General features: G+C 55.1%; 1 protein-coding gene across 1 annotated transcript in view; it reads right to left on the bottom strand.

Annotated features, from left to right (window-relative positions):
• The window catches only part of COL23A1 (collagen type XXIII alpha 1 chain), a 359,344-nt gene that overhangs the window by 12,835 nt on the left and 323,968 nt on the right, over positions 1-22,541 (bottom strand). Inside the window, exons 6-17 of the mRNA XM_037992594.2 lie at positions 19,519-19,545; positions 18,042-18,068; positions 16,647-16,673; positions 12,463-12,579; positions 11,474-11,509; positions 10,984-11,010; positions 8,989-9,015; positions 6,769-6,831; positions 6,114-6,176; positions 5,621-5,665; positions 4,218-4,295; positions 1,795-1,848 (exon numbers count right to left, since the gene is read on the bottom strand). Of these exons, the coding sequence (XP_037848522.1) occupies positions 1,795-1,848; positions 4,218-4,295; positions 5,621-5,665; positions 6,114-6,176; positions 6,769-6,831; positions 8,989-9,015; positions 10,984-11,010; positions 11,474-11,509; positions 12,463-12,579; positions 16,647-16,673; positions 18,042-18,068; positions 19,519-19,545 (591 nt within the window). The remainder of the gene's footprint in view (positions 1-1,794; positions 1,849-4,217; positions 4,296-5,620; positions 5,666-6,113; positions 6,177-6,768; positions 6,832-8,988; positions 9,016-10,983; positions 11,011-11,473; positions 11,510-12,462; positions 12,580-16,646; positions 16,674-18,041; positions 18,069-19,518; positions 19,546-22,541) is intronic.

Below are 22,541 nucleotides of genomic sequence, written 5' to 3'. Positions count from 1 at the left end.
TTTTTTTGAGACAGAGTCTCGCCATGTCTCCCAGGCTAGAGTGCAGTGGCACAACCTTAGCTCACTACAAGCTCCGCCTGCTGGGTTCAAGCAATTCTCCTGCCTCAGCCTCCCAGGTAGCTGGGATTACAAGTGCGCACAACCACACACAGCTAATTTTTGTACTTTTAGTAGAGACAGGGTTTTACCATATTGGCCAGGCTGGTCTTGAACTCCTGACCTTGTGATCCACCCGCCTCCACCTCCCAAAGTGCTGAGATTACAGGCGTGAGCCACCGTGCCTGGCTGCATGATAATTAAATAAGAAATTAATAAAATATCTGGTCAGCTGGATACATTAAATATGAAAAAAACTAAAACCAAACAAAAAAGCAAGATATCTGGAAAAAAATCTCCCAAGTATTTCTAAATCCCCAAGTATTTCTAAATAATCCACGAATAAATCAAAAGAGAGCTTAGAAATTAGGTTGAATTGAATAAACATAAAATTCAACATATCAAGGTTTGTAGGATACAGCTAAAGCAGTGCTTACGGGAAAATTCATAGCTTTTAGAAAGGTTTTAGATTTGGGGGTACATGGGTAGGGCTGCCACACGGGTGTACTGCATGATGCTGAGGTTTGGGCTGCTAATGATTCTGTCACCCAAGTGGTGAACATAGCACCTGATACGTAGTTTTTCAATCCCTGTCCTCCCACCTCCTCCCTTTTGGAATCTCCAGTATTTATTATTCCCATCTTTGTGTCTGTGTGTACCCAATGTTCAGCTTCCATTTTTTTTTTTTTTTTTTTTTGAGATGGACTCTTGCTCTGTCTCCCAGGCTGGAGTACAGTGGCATGATCTGGGCTCACTGCAACCTCTGCCTCCCGGGTTCAAGCAATTCTCCTGCCTCAGCCTCCCATGTAGCTGGGACTACAGGTGCCGGTCACCATCACACATGGCTAATTTTTGTATTTTTAGTAGAGACGGGGTATCACCATGTTGGTCAGGCTGGTCTAGAACTCCCAACCTCAGGTGATCCGCCCGCCTCAGCCTCCCAAAGTGCTGGGATTACAGGCGTGAGCCACCGCGCCTGGCTCAGCTTCCACTTTTTAGGACATGCAGTATTTGGGTTTCTTTTCTCTCCTTTCTCCTTTCCCCTCCCTCCCTCCCTCCCTTCCTTCCTCTTTCCTTCTTTCTTTCAGATGGAGTTTTGCTCTTGTTGCCCAGGCTGGAGTGCAATGGTACAATCTTGGCTCATTGCAAGCTCTACCTCTCAGGTTCAAGCGATTCTCCTGCCTCAGCCTCACAAGTAGCTGGGATTACAGGCACACACCCCCATGCCCGGCTAATTTTTTGTATTTTCAGTAGAGACAGAGTTTCACCGTGTTGGTCAGGCTGGTCTCAAACTCCTGACCTCAGGTGATCCACCTGCCTCGGCCTCCCAAAGTGCTGGGATTCACAGGTGTGAACCACCACACTCAGCCCATTTTCTTTTCTGTATTAATTTACTTAGGATAATGGCCTCCAGCTGCATCCATGTGGCTGCAAATGACAGGATTTCATTCCTTTTTATAGCTGCATGATTTTTCAGTTTAAACGTATGAATGAGGCTTCCCAGGGAAATCTCCCAGATTAGACAGAGACCAGGGAGAAGGCACTCAGCCTGGAAGCCCAGGCCCTTTCTCTGAGCTCCCAGAAGCCAGGCCAGGACACCAGGAGGGAAGTGGAAGAGGATCACAGAGCAGACAGGAAGTGGGAGGTGAGCCCTGGAGACAAATGCTTGGGGGACCACATAGCTCTGTCGGCACTGACCTTGGTTCCAGGGATCCCTGGTGGCCCTGGGGGCCCCTGTGGCCCGGGAGGCCCCTGTGTGTGAAAGTGAAGCCAGTCAGTGTCATTGGTTAGGCAGGGCCTCCCTTCGCTGCCCGCCCAGCTCCCCACCTGGAACAAAGTCCCCGTCCAGCTGAGCTGAGCAGGGGCAGGGTCCTCGGGAACTGCTTCTTCCCGTCAGGTCAGGCCACACTGTGCATGGCTTTATCTGGCTACCCGGGTTTGGGGGAGGCCAGGAGGTGTCTGCTGCCATGTTAACGGCCCTCTGCCCCAGTCCAGATTTCGTCACGATGTTCCCCTGCTCAGGATCTTGCTTTGGCTCCCTATTGCCTCTCGAAGCAAGCTTAAATCCCCTGCTGGCATTCAAGGCCTGCCAAGAATGACATCCCCAACAGTGGCCCAGCACCACCCTCTCTGACTGTCCTATGAGCTCTCTGACCCTCTGGCTCCACTGGCTGCTATCTGCTGGACCTAGGGAGTTCCTCAGTCTTGCAGGTAGGGGTGGGGTCTCCAGTGTGTCCAGGTCCGACGCCACTCTCAAGCTCCTGTCCTGACCCAGACTTTTTGCAGGCCCCCTGCTCGGCCTCCACACTCCCCTCCCCTCCCTTCTGTAAAACTGCACCCTGCCCAGCCCCTGTCCCACAAACTCTAGGTCTCTCCCCTCCCACCTCCTGCCTCCCTATCCTGTGCCCTTCTTGTTGGTGTCCCACTGAGATGCCCCTGGCCTCCATCTTATCCACCCTCCTCTAGGCCCAGGCCCAGGACCTCCCTGCCTGGGGTCCCGCTGCTGCCTGCTCCAACACCCGCTTTCGTTCACTGTCCATACCATTCCTCAGCTAGCCTTCCCCCAATATGTTTTTATTTTTTATTTTATTTTTTTGAGATGGAGTCTCCCTCTGCTGCCCAGGCTGGAGTGCAGAGGTACGATCTCAGCTCACCACAACCTCCGCCTCGCAGGTTCAAGTGAGTCTCCTCACTTGAACAGCCTCCCGTGTAGCTGAGACTATAGGTGCGCACCACCACACCCAGTTAATTTTTGTATTTTTAGTAGAAACGGGGTTTCACTATGTTGGCCAGGTTGGTCTCAAACTCCTCACCTTGTGATCCGCCTGCCTCAGGCTCCCAAAGTGTTGGGATTATGGGCATGAGCCACCCACCTGGCATGTTTTTATTTTTTTAACATCATCCCCCGCATGGACTATGTGGACTATGGCTGCCTGCTGCCCATCAAATTGAGTCAGCATGTCAGTCTGGCATCCAAAGTCCATCTCTGGCCAGGCATGGTGGCTCATACTTATAATCCCAGCACTTTGGGCGGCCGAGGCGGGCGGATCACTTGAGATCAGGAGTTTGAGACCAGCCTGGCCAACATGGTGAAACCCCGCCTCTATTAAAAATACAAAAATTAGCCGGGTGTGGTGGCGCACACCTGTAGTCCCAGCTACTTGGGAGGCTGAGGCAGGAGAATTGCTTGAACCTGGGAGGGAGAGGCTGCAGTGAGCCGGGATCACACCCAGCCTGGGCAACAGGAGTGAAACTCCATCTCAAAAACAAAAACAAAAATAAAAACAAAACAAAGTCCATCTCCCAACTCTCTGTACTCATAGGCTCGGTCAGCCTGGGACACACCATGCATGTGCCTGCCATGCCATGCCACACCATGCCATGCCACACCATGCCACGCCACACCATGCCACGCCACACCATGCCACGCCACGCCACACAACACCACGCCACGCCACGCCATGCATGCCTGGGGGTGGGTGCCACAGTTACTGCCAACTTGTACTTCCCCAAAACCTGTGGGACATAACTGGAAATGATGCTCAGGTGGGGCCAGGGCCCCCTTCCCGGTCTGGTCTCTGGCGACCACTCCTTCCTCACCCACTTCCCTTCTGGGGTACCTATGAGCTGCTGGCACCCAGTGCCTCTCTCCACTGGTGGTAAGTCCCAAGTTTACCAGCCACTGGGCTCGGGGGTCACACATCTCCCAAGACTCCGGGGGCCGGGCTTGCCACTCTCATCCTCTCCATGACATCATTAGAAGACCTGGCCCTCCACCCAGTGTCCCCTCCACCCAGTGTCCTCTGGGAAGGTCCCAGGAGACACCAGTGGGAACAGACCCCAGGAAATGCTCTGGCTCCTGCCCCTGAGCGAGGAGCTTCCCTTTTTGACTTGGCCTCTAGGGAGCTCGGTCCACATGGGCCACATTCACAGGGGCTCTCTGAGGCGGGTCTTGACATAGCCCTGATTTCCACATCGGACGCCTAGGAACAGTTGGGGTCTTTGTGCCCAGCTGCCTCGAGTCCCTTGTGTAAAAAAGTGCAGCATTAATCACAAAGGAAGTGATTATTCCCTAAGGAAAATCATATTTAAGGCACATCCTGGTCCAGCAGGAACACTACCTTGAGGGCATCCAAGATCCTGCCATCATAGTCGATCACCACTGTGTCTCCCTGCTCGCCCTTGAGGCCTGGGGCACCCTGAGGCAGGAAGAAGAGTAAGAATTTCAGGGAAAAGCTATGCTGGGGGGTGAAGTGGCAGCTGTCCTTGCGTCACACCCAGAGACAAAGCAATGGAAGAGCCTTGTCACCCAGGCCACACGCATGCCCCTCCCCAGTGTGGATCCCAGCATGGGAGGGAAGGGGAGGCGGGCCCTGGGGCCAGCTGAGGGACCTGCTTCCACCTGGTCTGAGGGGCGGCTGGAATTGCCTTCGTGTGGGCGTTCAGGCCTGACCCCTGAGTCCTCAGGGGAAAACGGAAAGCCTGATTTTGATGTGACGCTCTTCAGATTTTTAAATGTTGGCAACACACAGAAAAGCCCCAAACCCTCCAAAACACAAAAACATGAGCAGGCTGGATCGGGCCCCTGTGCCTCCATTTCCCAGCCTCTGGTAGAGGCTGCACACACCGCGCACCCACACGCCTATTCCCGCCTGGTTACAGGTGCACGTAACCGTGCCCATGCCCATACTGCACACTCAACGTGCACACTCAACGTGCACGCAAGGCTGCTGGCCAGCCCTCCCCTCGTGAGCCTCACTCCCCACCCAGGCTGCTCTTTGCTTGGGGTATGGTGAAGGGTGGGGAGCACTTTGGTTCAGGCCCGAGCCGATCCCTTGTGCAGGCTGGAGACCCTTGCCTGGGCCTTATTTGCCAGCCCTCCCCTGTCCCCAGTCACAGCCTGCCCAGAACAGCCTGGCTCACTGGCTCCTAATCCAACCCTCTCCCGCTCCCCACCACCTGCACAGCCAGGCAGGGGCTCAGATCGTTTTTTTTGGAGGAAGAAGCCAGCCTCCCGGAGCACGAGGAGACAGAGCCGAGGCCAGGATCCTGGACGTCACCCTAAAGGTAAGGTATGTTGATAGGGGCTGGTCACAAAAGATCTGGGGTGGGCTGGGGCACTGTGCTCCTGGTGGCAGGGACAAACCTCCCTGTGGGGTGGGGAAAAGGCAAGGCCCAGCCCACTGCGGCAGGATCAGGCATAGGACAAACGGAGGACCCGTGTCTGAATATATAGAGAAAGGAATTTAGATGGGCATGTGCTCGAGGGGACTGAGAGAGATCTGGCTTCATAATAACGGGTCGGGACTCTTATTCTTATACTTCCATATTTGAACATTTTACCCAAAAAAGGCACGTACTATGAATTTTCAAAAATCACTAATACATTGGTTTAAAAAGTAAAATTCTCCCAGTTCCTGTAGCTCCACTGCTCCTCTGGGGTCTCTGTGGGGACAGGGGCTTCTGAAGCTATGGGGCCCCTAGATCTCATCCCTGAGGCCTTGCCCGAGAGGCGGCAGCTTACCCGGGGCCCTGCAGCTCCGTCCGTGCCTCGGTGGCCAGGCTCCCCCTGTGGAGACACACGGTGCAGGTGTGAAGCCAAACCACGCCTCCCAGTCCCCCCTTCCCAGGAGGGCCCAGGGCCCGAGTGCTGGAGCCTTCGAAGCCGAATGCATGAGAACAGCACTCCAGGAACGGGGCTCCCAGAGGGGCCTGCGAGACCCTCCTCTGACATCACTTTGTATAGAGATGGGGACACTGGTGTCCCGGAGCCGGAGGCTGCATGGTGAGTTGGCCACAGAGCTGGGCACTAGTGGAGGCCTTGCCACTCGTCCAGATTCACCACTGCTGCCCCCACACCAGCACCGACAGTGCTGAAGGAGACCCCTGGGCCAGGTCCTCCTGGGACTCCTCACTTAAAAGGGGCAAATGAGAGCTGAGACCACGTCTCCCACTCCCGACTGGGGGAAGGTCTGAGCAGGGCCCACAGGCGCCAGAGCAGCAAGTTCTCACGTCACCTTTGGTCCTGGGGCACCGCCCACGCCACTCTTGCCCTGAGGCCCCTCGCTCCCTGGCTCGCCCTGAAATAGAAACAGTTGCAGTGAAAGCAAGTGTGAGAGGGCATGTCGCGGGTGCCTTGGGGCTGCCCGAAGCCTTGCGATTAGGCCTCCTGGCAAATTGTTACTGAGTCCATGGGGTGTGTGCGCGGATGGACCTCACGGCTCTTGCTAGCCCAGGGGACACAGGACCACGGCTGCCACCTTCTGGTGTGGGCCTTGGCACTTACTTGGGGCAGCTCAGGGGCTCAAGGGGCATTTTGGAGACTGGCTGGCCAGGATTTGGTGGCTGTTGTGAGGGGTTGGGGGAGTCAGGCGTGAGGATGACACCCAGTTCCTGGCTTGGGGACATGGCAGAAAGTGAGGCCCCTGAGATGGAAACAAGAGGGCTTGAGGGAGTCAGGGAGATACACGGACTGGGTGAGACGCTAGGCCTGTTGTGTGGTGGCACCAGGGCCTTCCTCTGCCTCTCTCTGGCCTGCACCAGGCACTGGCCTAGGACCTCGTGGTGCCAAAGGTCCAGGGTAGGGACTTCACCAGGCAGACGAGAACCATGGGAGGTGGGAACCATGGGAGGTGGGGGCAGCGGGCCACGAGGGGAGGGGCAGATACTCACCTTGGGCCCTGGTGGTCCAGGGAGCCCTGGTGGTCCAGGCTGGCTTGGTGTCCCATCGTCGCCCTGAGGAGAGGACACCTGGGGCTTGCCGGTCAGACCCTTGGGTGGCCAGTGGGCCCCTCCCTCCTCTGGGCTTCCGAGTACACCAGTCTGCTCCTGGCACCTCCACTGCCACACAGTACCAGGCAGCTCCTCCCCACCCTCCTTGCCCCTCCAGGGCAGAGGTGGGGTCAGATCCATCTCTCTGTGTCGCCTGACCCCACCAGCCCAGGGCTGGCATTTGCAGAAAGAACGGAGAGGCAGATGAATGAGGGTACATTCATCCATTCATTCCCCCTGTGGGCCAGGCAGCTGAGGTCCCTGCTCAGGTGGAGTCAGGGGAGGCCAAGGGAAAAGAGACGTTCAAATAAATACAAGGTTGGCTGGCACGGTGGCTCACGCCTTAACTCCAGCCTGCTGGCGGGTCAAGGTGGGGAGACTGCTTGAGCCCAGGAGTCTGTGGCTGCAGTACCCCATCATGGCACCTGTGAATAGCCACTGCACTCCAGCCCGGGCAACAGAGCAAGACTCCATCTCTACAAAAACCAGAAAATAAAAAATTAGCCAGGCATGGTGGCACACGCCTGTAGTCCCAACTATCTGAGAGGCTGAGGTGGGACAATTGCCTGAGGCTGCAGGGAGCTGTGATCATGCCATTGCATCACAGCTTGGGTGACAGAGTGAGATCCTATCATATATATATATACACACACACATGCAAATAAATTCCAGGCACCATGTCAGGAAGTGGAGTAGTGTTGAGAAGAGAAGAGGATGGCATGGTGGAGAGGGACTGCAGGGAGAGCTTGTTTCAGCAGGTGGCCAGGGAAGGTCTCCTAGAAGATGGGAGAGGTTTTTTTTTTTTTTTTTTGTTCCGTAAGATGGAGTCTCGCTCTGTTGCCCAGGCTGGAGTATAGTGGCACAATCTCGGCTCACTGCGAGCTCTGCCTCCTGGGTTCATGCCATTCTCCTGTCTCAGCTTCCCGAGTAGCTGGGACTACAGGCACTGGCCACCACGCCCGGCTAGTTCTTTGTATTTTTAGTAGAGATGAGGTTTCACCATGTTAGCCAGGATGGTCTCGATCTCCTGACCTCGTGATCTGCCCAGCTCGGCCTCCCAAAGTGCTGGGATTACAGGCATGAGCCACCGCGCCTGGCCTGGTTTTTTGGTTTTTGAGACAGGGTCTTGCTCTGTTATCCAGGCTGGAGTGCAGTGGCACAATCCATAGCTTACTACAGCCTCGACCTACCAGGCTTAAGCAATCCTCCTACCTCGGCCTTCGAAGTAGCTGGGACAACAGATGCATGCCACTGCACCTGACTAGTTTTTCTGATTTTTAGTAGAGATGAGGTCTTGGTGTATTGTCCAGGGTGATCTTTTTTTGTTTTTTTGAGACGAGTCTCACTCTGTCACCCAGCAGGTTGGAGTGCGGTGGTGCAATCTTGGGTCACTGCAACCTTCGCTTCCCGGGTTCAAGTGATTCTCCAGCCTTAGCCTCCAGAGTAGCTGGGACTACAGCCACCTGTGACCATGCCTGGCTAATTTATTTTTGGATTTTAGTAGAGATGGAGTTTTGCCATGTTGGCCAGGCTGGTCTTGAAGTCCTGATCTCATGTGACCCTTCTGTCTTGGCCCCTTAAAGTGCTGGGATTGCAGGTGTGAGCCAGTGTGCCTGCTGGCCTTGGGGGAGGGTTTTGCTGAGACCTGAATGAGGTGAAGGAGGAGGCTGGCCCAGGAGAAGAGGCTGGAGGGGATAACACTCATTCAGTGGTTTTAAGCTTGAGCTCACATCAGTGGCACCAGGGGCTGGTCAAACCAACTCTGGCCCCATCCCAGAGTCTCTGATTCAGTGGGTCTGGGGTGGGTCCCAGGGCCACACTTTGAGAACTAGTGTGCTTGGCCCTGAAGTGGGCATGAATTTGATGTGTTTGAGGAAGGGAAAGAATGAGTGAATAAATGAATGGATAAAATGAATTCTGGCCTCACGGAGAGCGAGGACAGGGCAGCCACCCGCAGTGAGGGCTCAGGTCTGGGGAAGACAAGGCCACTTTCCCTGTGGGTTGGCTCCCACCCCACCCCATCCCGTCCCCATCCCCATCCCCATTCCATCCCAGCCCCTGCCCTTCTCTCCAGCCACTTCCCAACACTGACCCGGACGCTCCTCCATCGGCCCCTCTCACCTTCTTTCCGGGTACTCCAGGCTCACCCTGGGGGAGGCAATGGGGGGTTCAAGAGCAAGGTGAGAGCCGCAGGAGTGAGGCCCGGACCCCAGGCCTCTTGTTCCTCGGGTAGAAGTGGCGCTGATGACCCGTGCCCAGGGCCAGCCCAGACACCCGAGTGCTTCAGAGAGCTGGGGCTGACAGTCTTGGATTCTACTTCGGAGCCACTGACTCCTAAGCTCGACGACCCTGGCAAGGCACCGCTCTTCAAAGCGGGGAGGTGACTCCTGCCGTCTCAGAGGGTTTTGGAGGATGAGGCACTGGCTGAGCAGCTTTCCCATCTTTCCTCCTCAGGCCAGAGGCTCTGTCTCTGTCAGGGAGGACCAGAGCCCTCCTCCCCACTCACATCCTCCCCAAAGAGGGCACAAATGAAAGAGCTGACATCTGCAGAGGGCTGGACACGCTCACACATGGAAAACTATATCCACATGAAAACCTGCACATGGATGCTGACGCCAGCTTTACTCCAAATTGCTAAAACCTAGAAGCAGCCAACATGTCCTTCAGTAGGTAAGTGGTTAAATAAACTGTGGCTTATCATTAAATAATCAATCATCCCAGACATGGACTATCAGTCAGTGCTAAAAAGGAATGAGCTGTCAAGCCATGAGAAGACCTGGATGAAAGGTCAATGTGTATTACTAAGTAAAACAGGCCAATCAAAAAGGCCACACACGGTCTGATTCCAGCTAGATGACACTCTGGGAAAGGCAAAACTATGGAGACAGTGAAGAGATCAGTGGCCGAGCACGGTGGCTCACACCTGTAATCCCAGCACTTTGGGAGGCTGAGGTGGGTGGATCACCTGAGGTCAGAAGTTCGAGGCCAGCCTGACCAACATGGTGGAACCCCACCTCTGCTGAAAATACAAAATTAGCCAGGCGTGGAGGGGCACGCCTGTAATCCCAGCTACTTGAGAGGCTGAGGCAGGAGAATTGCTTGAAACCAGGAGGCAGAGGTTGCAGTGAGGTGAGATTATGCCATTGCACTCCGGCCTGGGCAACATGAGCGAGACTTCAACTCAAAAAAAAAAAGATCAGTGGTGTCAGGGGCTAGGGAGAACGAGGGATGAAGAGGCAGAGAACAGAGAGTGTTCAGGGCAGGGTAAATACTCCATGACACCACAGTGGTGGATGCTTGTCAATACACATTTGTCCAAATCCAGAGAGGACCACAGCAAGAGTGAACCCTAATGTGAACTACGGCATCTGGGTGATGGTGATCTGTCCATGCAGGCAAATCATCTCTAACAAGTGGGGGTCCTCATAGCGGGGGAGCGGGGGCATGGGCTGGGGCAGGGGGATATGGAAACTCTGTACTTTCTGTTTAGTTATGTTGTGAAACAAAAGCTGTTCTAAAAATAAAATCTATTTGGGCCAGGTACGGTGGCTCACACCTGTGATCCCAGCACTTTGGGAGGCCAAGGTGGGCGGATAACCTGAGGTCAGGAGTTCAAGACTAGCCTGGCCAACACGGTGAAACCCCGCCTCTCCTAAAAATATAAAAAATAAGCATGGTGTGGTGGCACACACCTGTAGACCCAGCTACTCAGGAGGCTGAGGCAGGAGAATTGTTTGAACCCAGAAGGTGGAGGTTGCAGTGAGCTGTGATCGTGCCACTGCACTGCAGCCTGGGTGACAGTGAGGCTCTGCCTTAAAATAATAAAAAATAAAAAAGAAGTAAAACCTATTTGAAACCTAAAAGCTAATGTGTTTTATGATTCAACTCTCGCAACTCAGTGTGAAAAAGGCAGGAAAGGTTTATCGTGCCTCCAGTTAATGGAGGAGTAAACTGAGGCCCAGAGAGATGCAGTAACTTGCCCATGGTCTGGGAATTTAGTCTCCTGACCTTACTGTCTTGGCTTTGCTGGGGGTGGGGGGAAGAGAAAGGAGGTGGTGGTGGGCGAGTCCATCCCACCAGATCTGGGGAGGGGCATGGGGAATGAGGAGCACTCACCTTGGGCCCTGGAGGTCCCTTCGGGCCCTGGAACAAGAGAAGAGAAGGTGTTAAATGTCATACTGGAGGCTGATCCTGGGCCTGTCCTCCTTAGCATCCTGGCTTTGTAAAAGGTGACACCAATCCCAGAGAGCAGGAGGCAAGGCTGCCGTCAGAAGCAGGCTGGAGCTGCCCACCCTAGGCCTGACTCCTCAAGCCTGTGACAGCTTCTGCATTAGGGCTCAGGTGGTGGCACGTGGACCACAGCCTCCACACAGGAATGTGGAGCTACTGGAATTCCCTCCAACTGGTGTCTCGCCTGGCCATTTCCCCAGGGTGGGTGGAGGGGCAGGTGCACAGGGGTGCACACACACGCAGACATGTACATGCAGAGGCGTGCACACACACACGGGCATGTGACCCTGCTGTCAGCGTGTGTGGGAAAAGGGCTTCCAGGTCTGGGAACCACAGTCCTGCCAGCCCAGGCCTCTGGAATGCCCTGGATACTGACCATCTCGCCGTCTTGTCCAGGCTCTCCTTTGGGGCCCTGCGGAAGTGTGAGGGGACAGCAGTGAGGGGTGCAGGTCGTCACAATGAACTGAGCCCAAATCTCAGGCCAGACCCTGGGCTGGGGCTCTAAGTACATTGTCTCGTTTCATCCTCGCCAAACCTGAAGAGCGAGTATCACTGTCCCCACTCCACAGAAGAGAACGTTAGGCTGGGGAAGCCACTGGCCTGGCGTGACAAGTAATGGATGAGCCGACTGAGCAGCTGTCCTGGGGGAAACTGGTGGCAGTTTGGTGGGGGATCCATCTGACTGGTGGGGGGACCCTGGTGGCAGTCTGGTGGTGGTGTGGCCTCCACACTGGAGGGAAGGACAGGCTGGGGTTTCTGGTTTAGGGAAGGGGTAGTAGCATGGGGCCTGGCCTCCAGGCTTTGGAGACGTTTGGGAGGAAAGCTGAGGCTGAGGTATTATATTGGGGAGCGCGAGGGGAGGGGCTGATAAAGGTCTGCAGAGACAGTGCCCCCAGAAGGGTCTCAGGCTCAGGGTTGAGTCAGGATTGGGACTGGGATTGCAACTAAGGTCAGCTTAGGGTGTCTGGGTCTATTTGAGGTTAGAGTTGGTTTGGTCAGCGTAAGAGTCTGTAAGGGTCAGAGTTAGGGTCTGAATTGGGGGTGTAGACCAGGATTTGGGAATGAATTTGAGGTCAAGGTCTTGATTGGGATCAGAGACCCAGTTAGTGTTAGATTTAAGGTTCGAATGGGATAAGGGTCTGGGTTGAGGTTAGGGTTGGGTTTGGGTCTGGGGTCAGGGTCAGGATCTGAATTGGGGTTGGATCTTGGTTGGAGTTAAGTTTGGGCCCAGGTTCAGTGTCTGGATTGGGGTTAAGGCTGGCATGGGGTCTGCACTAGAGACGGGGATGGGGCTGGGGCTGGCTTTGGAATCCGGATTTGGGGTTTTGGTCAAGTTCTGGGTGACCAAACTCCAGGTCCTCTTACCGCTGGGCCTTGTGCTCCCCTGGGGCCATCTTTCCCGGTGTCGCCAGGAGGGCCCCGGGCCCCAGGAGGTCCAGGGGGCCCCGGAGGCCCAGCAGCTCCATCTTGTCCTTGGTCTCCCTGAAAGAGATGGGGCTTGGCATGACTCTGAGCGGGATGGGGGTCCAGCCTCCAGAGAGAAACCCTCAGATGGGCAGCCCCACGCCATCCCCTTTCCCAGCCCTTGGGGCAGGCTCAAAGGGGAGGGCTTTGTGACTGGGCCTCTTGCCACTTACTGGGGACCGCACAAAGGAACAGGTCCCCATACTTTGGTGTCAGAGGCCCTACAGGACCTTTTACAGGCCAAGGAATGTGCCAGCTCTTCAGCACCTGAAGCCCAGATCCAGTGTTTAGGAGAGAGATGGCACATGCTGCATGTGGGGGAAACACGCGTGTCCAGCTGCCCTTCCTCTCTCTAGAGTGGGGCCTGAGTATCTCCTGAAGGACCTTCCTGGAGGACCTTTTTTTTTTTTGTCAACTCTCGCTTCATTTGAAGTATGGAGGTGCACTCTGGCATTTATCCTTGTTCACAGCTGCTTGGTTAGTAACAGCCCCAAACTGGAAACCAATCCAAAAGTCCTTCAGTAGGTGGAAGGTTAAGGAGCTGGGGTACGTCCACGTCATGGAACACAACTCAGCAATCAACCCAGAGGAACAGGCCACGACACATGCAACACCTCAGATGCATCTCAGGAGAATTATGCTGAGTGAAACAGTCCATCTCAAAAGCTTAATACTGTGTGGTTGTATCTACGTAACACTCTTGAAATGACAACGTTCTAGAGATGGAGAACCCATACTGGTTGCCAGGCATTAGGGATGGGGGCATGAAGGTGATTGTAACTACAAAAGAACAGCATGAGGGACCTTTGTGTGCTTTACACAAATCTACAAGTGTGTTAAAATTGCACAGAACTAAACACGCAAATGAGTGTGTGTACAGCTGGGGGCATCTGAATAAGGTTGGTGGATTGTGTCAATGCCAATTTCCTGTTGTGAGATTGTACTCAGAGATGCAAGATGTCACCACTGGGGGAGACTGGATGAAGGGTACGCAGATGTTATTTACCACAATTACTTGTAAATCTACAATTATCTCAAAATAAAAGTTAAAAAAAAAAGGATGATGAAGGGCCATGCAGTTTCTGTCATGCAGCACTAAATCCCCAACTTTAGAACTTGATGTTAGCACTGGGCCAGACCTCAGGCAGCCAGAGCCCCACCGCATAGCCCGACCCGAGAGGAAGGAAGACCACTGTGACTGGCACAGGGTAGAGCCACAGGAACGGAGTACACCCACGTCATGGTGTCAGTGGCTCCCAACCTTCTTGTAACAAAGAAAGGAAGACCTAGCACTGAGCTAGCAAGGATATCCTGAAGATTTTTTTTTTTTTTTTGAGACAGAGTCTCTCGCTCTGTTGCCCAGGCTGCAGTGCAGTGGCACAATCTTGGCTCACTACAATCTCCACCTCCTGGGTTCAAGCGATTCTCCTGCCTCAGCCTCCCGAGTAAGTGGGATTACTTTTATTATTATTTGTATTTTTAGTTCAGACGGAGTTTCACCATGTTGGCCAGGCTGGTTGTGAACTCTTGACCTCAAGGGATCTGCCCACCTTGGCCTCCCAAAGTGCTGGGATTACAGGCGTGAGCCACCACACCTGGCTGAACATGATCTTATTCAGCCTTTGCGATGAGTTGGCCGGGGCACTGTTATTGTCCCACTTTACAGATGGAATGGCTGGGGCTGGGGGTCAGAGGGTCAGTTGCCCAGGGTTACAGAGCTAGGGAAGGTGGAGTCTCCTCTCACTGCCAAGGCAAGAGGTCCCTTTGAGACACTTCTTTTCATCCACAGATGTTCCCTGATCTGAAATAGTTCACCTCTCTAGCAAACTGCACTTAACACAAATTCACTTGCTTTCCCAATTAAAAAATCAGCAGAAGTTCTCAACACCCGCCACTCAGGTCTTTCTCTTGGTCAGGCATGGCCAGGGTCCTGATCAAAATGGTACAGCTCCAGCCAAAAGGGAAGGAAACTGACAGCTTGGTTAGGTCACCAGGCATGGGTGGTGATGGTGACAGGTAATTCCTGTTTTAATTTGCACTGAATCAGGAAGAATTTGAAGACACCCCCTTAGCTCCCTGCTGTTCCTTTTATAAAGGCCCTCAGGCTGGGAACTACTGGCCTGGACTCTACTTATTAAGACAGAAAATGGGCCTGACACTGGAGCAGGTCCTGGGAGAGGTTCTTAGGCTCTTTCCCGGCCAGCCCGCCTGCTCCTCCCTCAGGGATAGGATGGCTGAGGTCTAACCCTGCAAACGTGGGGTGAGTTGGGGGTAACACAGCAAGTCATCAGGCCCAGACCCCCACTCAGGCAGTCTACCTTGAGGATCCGGCGATTGTACAGGTGATGGTCTCTACTTATAAAGCCCGGATTGAGCCGTGGGAAAACCATCTAGTCAGCAGACAGGTTGTGTGGTCAGAAAGGCCGGAAGGTGATTTGAAAAACCACAAGGCTTTTTGAAACTTGGAGGCAAAGCCACTTAACCAAGCCCAGAGAAAGGCAATTAGGTGATCAGTGTGCAGACTCATTCTCCAAGGAGGGCCGCTCACCAGTGGAAGGCCCACCAGCATCCACGTCACCCGCGGCCACGGGACGGGCTCCCGGCCTGGCTGCCGACAACCTCCCGAGAGAGCCTAACCCTAACCCAGGGGCCATGAGAGAGAATGGCAATTGGAGTCTTAAGCCACTATTTAAACATTTTTTTTGGAGACAGTCTCGCTCTGTCGCCCAGGCTGGAGTGCTGTGGTGCCACCTTGTCTCACTGCAACCTCTGCCTCCCGGGTTCAAACAATTCCCTTGCCTCAGCGTCCCGAGTAGCTGGGACCACAGGTGCCCACCTCCACACCCTGCTAATTTTTGTATTTTTAGTAGAGACAAGGTTTCACCATGTTGGTTAGGCTGGTCTCGAACTCCTGACCTCAAGTGATCCACCTGCCTCGACCTCCCAAAGTGCTAGGATTACAGGCACGAGCCACTGTGCTTGGCCATTAAGCCACTAAACTTTGTGTGTGTGTGTGTGTGTGTGTGTGTGTGTGTGTGGCAGGGGAGGGGTGATGTTCCCGATGACTGGGACACTGGGAACATAGGGAAGTTGGCGGGGGGGGAGGTGATGTTCCCGATGACTGGGACACTGGGAACATAGGGAAGGTCGGGGGGGTGATGTTCCCGATGACTGGGACACTGGGAATATAGGGAAGGTGGGGGGGGGGGGTGATGTTCCCGATGACTGGGACACTGGGAACATAGGGAAGGTATCCATGAAGAGGGCTGGGGGTTTGGGAGGAGATCCCCTCTTCCATGACCTCTGGGCCTCAGGACTTCTAGTCTGTTGAGGAGAGGGCATCCGCTTTGGATTATCAGCTCCACACACCCACCAAGAAGCAAGCAGAAGGATTTTTCTCAGCAGCTAAAACTCAGCACGAGACCCTTTCTTTGACTGCAGAGCAATCTCACCAGCTTTATGTGGCTGGCACAGAGCAGCTGTGTCTGTGGGGCTTGGCCTGGCCAGCCCCCTTCCTTGCTCCTGCTCACAGCTCAGGGCCGCAGAGGTACGGAGCAGGTGCCCGGCCAGCCCTGACCACAAGCTGCAGCCCCGCTCTGCACTGCCGCTCCCACTACCTTTTCATTCCCACGACAACCTCTTGGGGTGGGGGCTGTCCTCCCATTCACAGTTGAAGAAACTGAGTCTCAGGGAGCAAAGTGACTTGATCAGGGTCACTCAGCTGGCAGGTGGCAGAGCTGAGCTTTGAGCTCAGTTCTGCTGATCCCAGAGCCTTCCCTCTTTTTGGGGTGCCAGCTGTCCTCAGTCTCCAGTCTGGGTCACGTGCCAGCCCCACTGTCCGGCATCCACAGTGGTAAGCATGGAGACCTGGACATCTTCCAGAGACACCCACCTGTGCAAGAGGCGGCAGCCCCACGACCCAGGTCCCTGGGGGCTTCCACTGCTGCTATGGGTGGGGAAGGGGCCTCTTGGCCTTTCTGTGATGAGCTGCAGGGAGCCAGGACCCAGAAGCAGCGCCAGTTATGCCTAATTATTAAGTCAAACAAACCATATGGGCAGTGAGGGAGGTCATGCCTGGTTCTTACCCGGGGGCCAAAGTCTCCTGGTGCACCCTAGGAACAAAAGACATGGAGAGGTGTCACCACTGCTTTCATCACTTCCTCCCTTTTCCCGTCGAGCATCTGTGCCCAGTGCTTCACAGACACGGTATGAGTTAATTCTAACAAAAATAGCAGGCAGGCTCTATTTTTATTTCCATTTCCAATGAGGAAGCAAACACAGTGAGGCCACTTCACCTGCTCAAGGTCACACAGCTAGCGGATCCGGGGCTTGAAGGCAGGTGTTCCCTTATCTCAGGGCAGCCCCAGCCATTCGAGGCCCCGGATATTGTGGAGCAGAGATGGCCCCTCCCACTGTGTCCTCTGGAAGGGATGCTAATGAGTAAATGCTGCTTTACACCACCAAGTCTTGGGGCAGTGCATTTAGCAGCAATAGACACCAAGACACCAGTTCTCTCTGGTTTCACAGCCCCTGATGGAATCACTTCTATGACGTGGTGGCATCAGCCAAGGCCAGTGGGAAGGTAATCAGGCCACCCGCCAACTGCACTAGTCTCTCATCACTGGCAAGAACATTGAGACCATGACCTCATGCAATCTCTCCTGTGACTCGGTGAGATTGGTCTTCATTTACAGATGGGGAAACTGAGGCCCACAGAGCCCGGCAACTTGGCCAAAGCCACACAGTTGGTGGTGGAGCTGGAATGCAAAGCCGAGGTTCTGAACACCAGCTCTCATGCCTCCCCACGGCTCCCTCAGCCCTGGTGGTTGGGTGGGAGCCCTGCCTGCCCTGGCCTGAGCCGCCGAATCACACACAGCAGGGCCCATCTGCAGCTCTCACCTCCCATTTCCAAATTCCATGTCGGGGGTGGACGTGGCCCAGCTGTGGGAGCACCCAGCTGGCCCTGGCACATCTAGGCCTGCTCTGACCCCTCCCCTGATTTTACCGTGGGTAACACAGATCTCTTCTGTCCCCTTCTGAAGCACTTGGTCCCTGGTTTCTAGGGGACTTTAGTGCCTGATGCCAGGGAAGCCTTCCTCCCAAGGGGCCGCAGATAGCTCTCCGCCATGTCTTCCTGAGAGGTGCTCTCCCCACAGAGAATGCCATTAACAGTCATGGTTCAATCCCCCAGCCCTCCTGGCACCCCCATTCACCATGAAGTCCTCTGGACACTCGTCATTCTGGGAACACTGGGCCTCCAAGTTTGGTTAACTCAGACTTAACTCTCCGTACTGTCAAGTGTAAGCCTTGTAACCCTTTTAGAAGGTAGGCACTGTGATTCCCACTCTATAGATGGGGAAACTGAGGCTCTAGGAGGGGCTGTGAGGTGCTCGAGGGCACACTGGAACTGGGGTTCGGAGGGAGGTTTCTGGGATTCTTCGCCTGCCTACCACATCTGCACAGCCTCTGGTTTCACTTACCTTTTCCCCTTTCGGGCCTGGAAGTCCCTGGAGAAGGAAAGTGGAGAAAGAACAGGCCTGAGTGAGGGGACTAGGATGGCTCCCCTTCTGGCTTCCCTGTACCTCTGAGGGCAGAAGGGCCCGTGATGCTGAGCAGAACTTTGGGCGGCTGAGTGGAAAATTACACATGAGCTGTCAGCATCAGTGAGAGTGGCCCTGGCTGGCCCAAGGAAGCTCCACACCTCGGTCCTCAGCACGAGGGATATGGGAGACTTGGGGGTGACCAGCAAGGGCCCACTGGCATCCTTGCAGCAGAGAAAGGGGCGTATGCACTGGCCACTCCTCCCAGAGAGTGCACACGGTCCCCCACTGCTCAGCTCCCACCCTGTCGTTGTCAGTGGGAGACCACTGCCCCCAAGCCATCTTTCTGGAATCTGAGCAGGCAGTAGGGAGATTCTCTCTCCAGAGGCATTCTCTTCTTCTTTTTTCTTTCTTATTTCTTCAAAAAAAAAAAAAAGCATTCTCTTCTTTAATGGTAGCAGCTCCTTGGAGTATGGGCTCCATCTGTCCATCCCTGTATGAGTCATCCATCCATCCATCCATCCATCCATCCATCCATCCACCCACCCATCCACCCACCCATCCACCCATTCATCCACTATCCATCCAACCACCCACCAATCCATCCATCCATCCATCCACCCACCCATCCATCCACCCATCCACCCACCCATCCATCCACCCATCCATCCATCCATCCATCCATCCATCCATCCATCCATCCATCCATCCATCCACCCATCGATCCATCCACCCATCCACCCATCCACCCATCCATCCATCCATCCATCCATCCATCCATCCATCCATCCATCCACCCACCCACCCATCCACCCATCCACCCATCCATCCATCCACTCACCAATCCATCCATCCATCTATCCAGTCATCATCCATCCATCCATGCATCTATCTATACATCTCCCCACTCGCCCATCCATCCATCCACCTCAAAGTACTTATTTATTGTGCTCATGTCTCTCTGCATGCTTCTGCTGGGGACCGCCCGTGACCACAGGCTCCTGGCCCAGATGTTGAGAACTCAGCTTGATGCCCACCAGGGCAGTCTTGAGACTGTATCGAGGACACTGTGCCTGTGTCTGCTGGGAGGGGCTCGCGTGCTTTGAGGGCTGACTAGACCCCAGGGACTGTGCTGCCCACAGTTCTCCATAGGTCTGCAGCATCCCTAGAAGAGGGCGGTACGTGTGCCCACTTGACAGACAAGAAGCCTCAGGCTTGGGAGGTGAGGAGGCCTCCCCTGGTCACCGTCAGCAGGTAGTGGAGCTAGATTTGAACTCAAGTCTGACACCCAAAAGGCTTCTCTCTCTGCTGAACCAAGTTCCAGTGGCTGCTTCCCTCCAGTGCCTGGTGGTCACTCCCAGCCCCACGGTGGTAGCCCCAGCCCAGGACACCCTGGAATTGCCCTGTCATCACTTACGGGCTTGCCATCCAAACCCAGGGGTCCCTGGAAAACGAGAGAGAGAGAACACAAGTTACACACGGGGATGGCACTTCCTCCACGTCTTATGACCCAGGTGCATTATTCAGCGACAAGAAAACAAAGCCTATGGGAGCCCCAGGTCTGGGTTCAGTCCATGCGGCCTGGGGCTGAGGGAGGGGAAGGCATCTGTGTGTGGTCTGCTGCCCGGAATCCCTCCTCTGACAAGAGAGCCCAGTTCTTCTCTAAAGACCACCCCCCATCTCAACCCATGGGGTCTGGGTGGGCTGCTGGGGTGGGCACGTGACCACATTCCCTCCGCCAGGGTGACGGGGTCAGCGATGAGCCTGGGATCCAAGGCGAGCCATGAGCATCCTGCCTGGGACTTAATGGTGGGGCTTTAGGGGAAAAGGGCTCTTTTCTTCTGATGGGGCTAAGCCTGGAACTCCCAGGGACCACCACACGGCTTGAGAATAAGCCAACAGGGAGGAGAGCAGAGCCGAGAGACAGAGAGAAAGACAGGGTCGAGGGCCTGAAGCTGAAACTGCCCCTGCACACACCAGTTTGAGAGCTAATCAATACTTTTGTTTTGCCTTCATTAATTCAGCTTGAATTGAGTTCCTATCATTTGTGACTGGCAGAGTCTTGAAGGCTCTTTGAACTTCCCACATTGCTTCAGCCTTTGCAGACAAAATAAAGCCAGAGAAAAGCCAAATCACACCAGGGTGGGTCCAGAGAGTAGGGGCACTCAGGGACCTCCAGGCCCCCTGCAGAGTCTGCAGAGGACCAGCTGCACAGCAGCCCGCGCCGGACACCCCTGCCCCTGTCCATCTACCACCCACTCAACAAAGCCTCACCTAGCTCCCTTTTGTGTGGGAGTGGGGAGGAATCCAGCTGGCAGGGACTCTGGGACCAGGGATGCCTGGTCTCTGTCAGCCCCCTCTTCCTCCTCACCACGGTCCCCTCACCCCCACATACACTTCACTGTTGGCTGCAGCAACGACGCACACAGCTCCACACTTCTGAACCTTTGCACACACTGCCATCCTTCCCTTCTTTGTCCATCTTCAGCTCAGTTACCTCCTCTTCCAGGAAGGCTTCTAGGGTTTTCTCCTTCCCAGAGTCAGGCCATCTGTCCCTGTTCCCACCACATATATTCTGTCACATGTGACATAACCTATTGTTAATGTGGGGTCTACAAAACTCTTCCTCTGTAGAGTCAGGAAAAGGGTCTAATCCCTGTGCCTCTGTTATTGGATGGGGCCTGGCAGGCAGCATGTGCCCGGGAAAACGTGCGCGAAGTCAAACCAAGGAAGTACAGCAAGAATGATAATGCCGCAAATGCGGGCACTGCGTAGTAGAAAGGGAAGGAGGAGAGGTGGAGGCTCTGCCAACCCCTAGCCGGGAAGACACATTGTGGGGACAGTAACGTTGGGGTATTTGGACCTAACAAGTGTGTGTGTGAGGGTGGGGGAGGGCACCGTAGGCAAAAGAGAGCAGCCTGGCCAAAGCGGGATGGGGGACCCTGTAGGCGGCGGAGGGGCAGAGGGGCTCTCGTTGGCCCCTGATCTGTGGTCCCTGCTCAGTTTGTCCCTGCCTCTCTGGACTTCCACTGGCTGAGGACGGACTCCTGGGCCCAGCCTCAGGGTCCTCTGTGGCTAGGGCCAGCTTCAGCCATCTGGTCACTCTGTGCCCCTGTCCGTCCCCAAGCTCTCTGGCTTCCTTTCCGTCTTCATCCCTCAGCTCTCTGTTCCCTTTGCCTGGAGTGCCTTCCTCGCGTCTGCACCTGGCAGCAGGCAGCTCATCCCCCGGGACAGCCTCCTGCTCTGGGAAGACTTTCCTGGTCTCTGGTTCTGGACACAGCTGGGAGCTGGCCCCGTGCCTGCCAGGTAGGAGGTAAGCTGCTAGCTTCCCTGGCTCAACCTCCAGACGGCCTCGTGTGGAGATGGCCCATCTGCCCATTCCCAGATGGTGTGAGAGTGGCCACTCCATGTGGGGCTCGCGGCCAGGGCCTTGCTGGCAGTAGGAAACCAGGCAGTTCTTAAAAATTGGTGTCTAAGTGCTTCTGGCCACCAGTCTCATAGTCACCGAGGGTTTGGCCATCAAAGTGATGGCCTGGGGACAGCTGGGGTCCCAGGGGAGAGGGAGTGGGGGCATTCCAAAGTCTTGGGGGCTCAGGCCCTGGGGGCCCCAGGTCAGGGCCTCAGCCCCCATCACAGGCATAGTTCTACTCCTTGCCATGAGCCTCCCAGGAGCTGCCCTAGCTGGACAGTGTCCTCTTGCCAGTTTCCAGCTGTCCTGATCCTGGGGTCCACACCCCCAGGCCTTCTGCCCTCGGTTGTACACTAAATTGGGCCCTGCCCCTTGTCCCCCTATCCCCTGACCCAGGTCCTGCCGGGTGTCCTCAGGGTCACGTCCCACTACGCATCCCCAGCCTGGACTTCTCCCCTGGGCCCGACCCCACACGCGTGGGCGCCAGTCCCTCCTGGGTCTCTTCAAGGAGCTCTCCATGGCCCCCACTCAGTCTCAATCACACAGCAACCCGGTAAGGTAGGTGTCCTCATCCCCCTCTTACAGAGAAGGAAACTGAGGCCCAGTGAGGGGAAGACCTTGCCTAGGGCCATGCAGCTAGAAAGGGTCTGGGCCCTGGGTCTCCATCCTGTCTGCACTGCAGGCCCCTGCCGTGGTCCTGTCTGGCCTCCCGGCCACTCTCTCCTGCTCCAGGCCTTGCATACCTCTGTGAAATCCTCCCTGCTCCCACGGTCCCCTGGATGTGAAGCATGCACAACCACAGGGCTCTGCCTTTCTAGAAGTGCCCGTGGAAGGGAGCCCAGGCTGTCCCCTTGGCCTCAACCCCAGAGGGAGCATCTCAGTGCTGCCAGCTGTTTCTGGAAGTGTCCACCGACTGGACCTTATTATGGCTGCAGGCCTCCTGCCTCCTGAGCTGGACGCTGCCCTCTGCCAACCTAGGACTGTTCCTGGGGGTCACTGATGGTGCAGCCTTGGTCCCCAAGGCTTCTTTC

Source organism: Chlorocebus sabaeus, chromosome 23 (genome assembly GCF_047675955.1).
Source record: "Chlorocebus sabaeus isolate Y175 chromosome 23, mChlSab1.0.hap1, whole genome shotgun sequence".
Lineage (NCBI taxonomy): Eukaryota > Metazoa > Chordata > Mammalia > Primates > Cercopithecidae > Chlorocebus > Chlorocebus sabaeus.
Note: the sequence above shows the minus strand (reverse complement) of the source record. Positions and strands in the feature narration are given on the sequence as shown.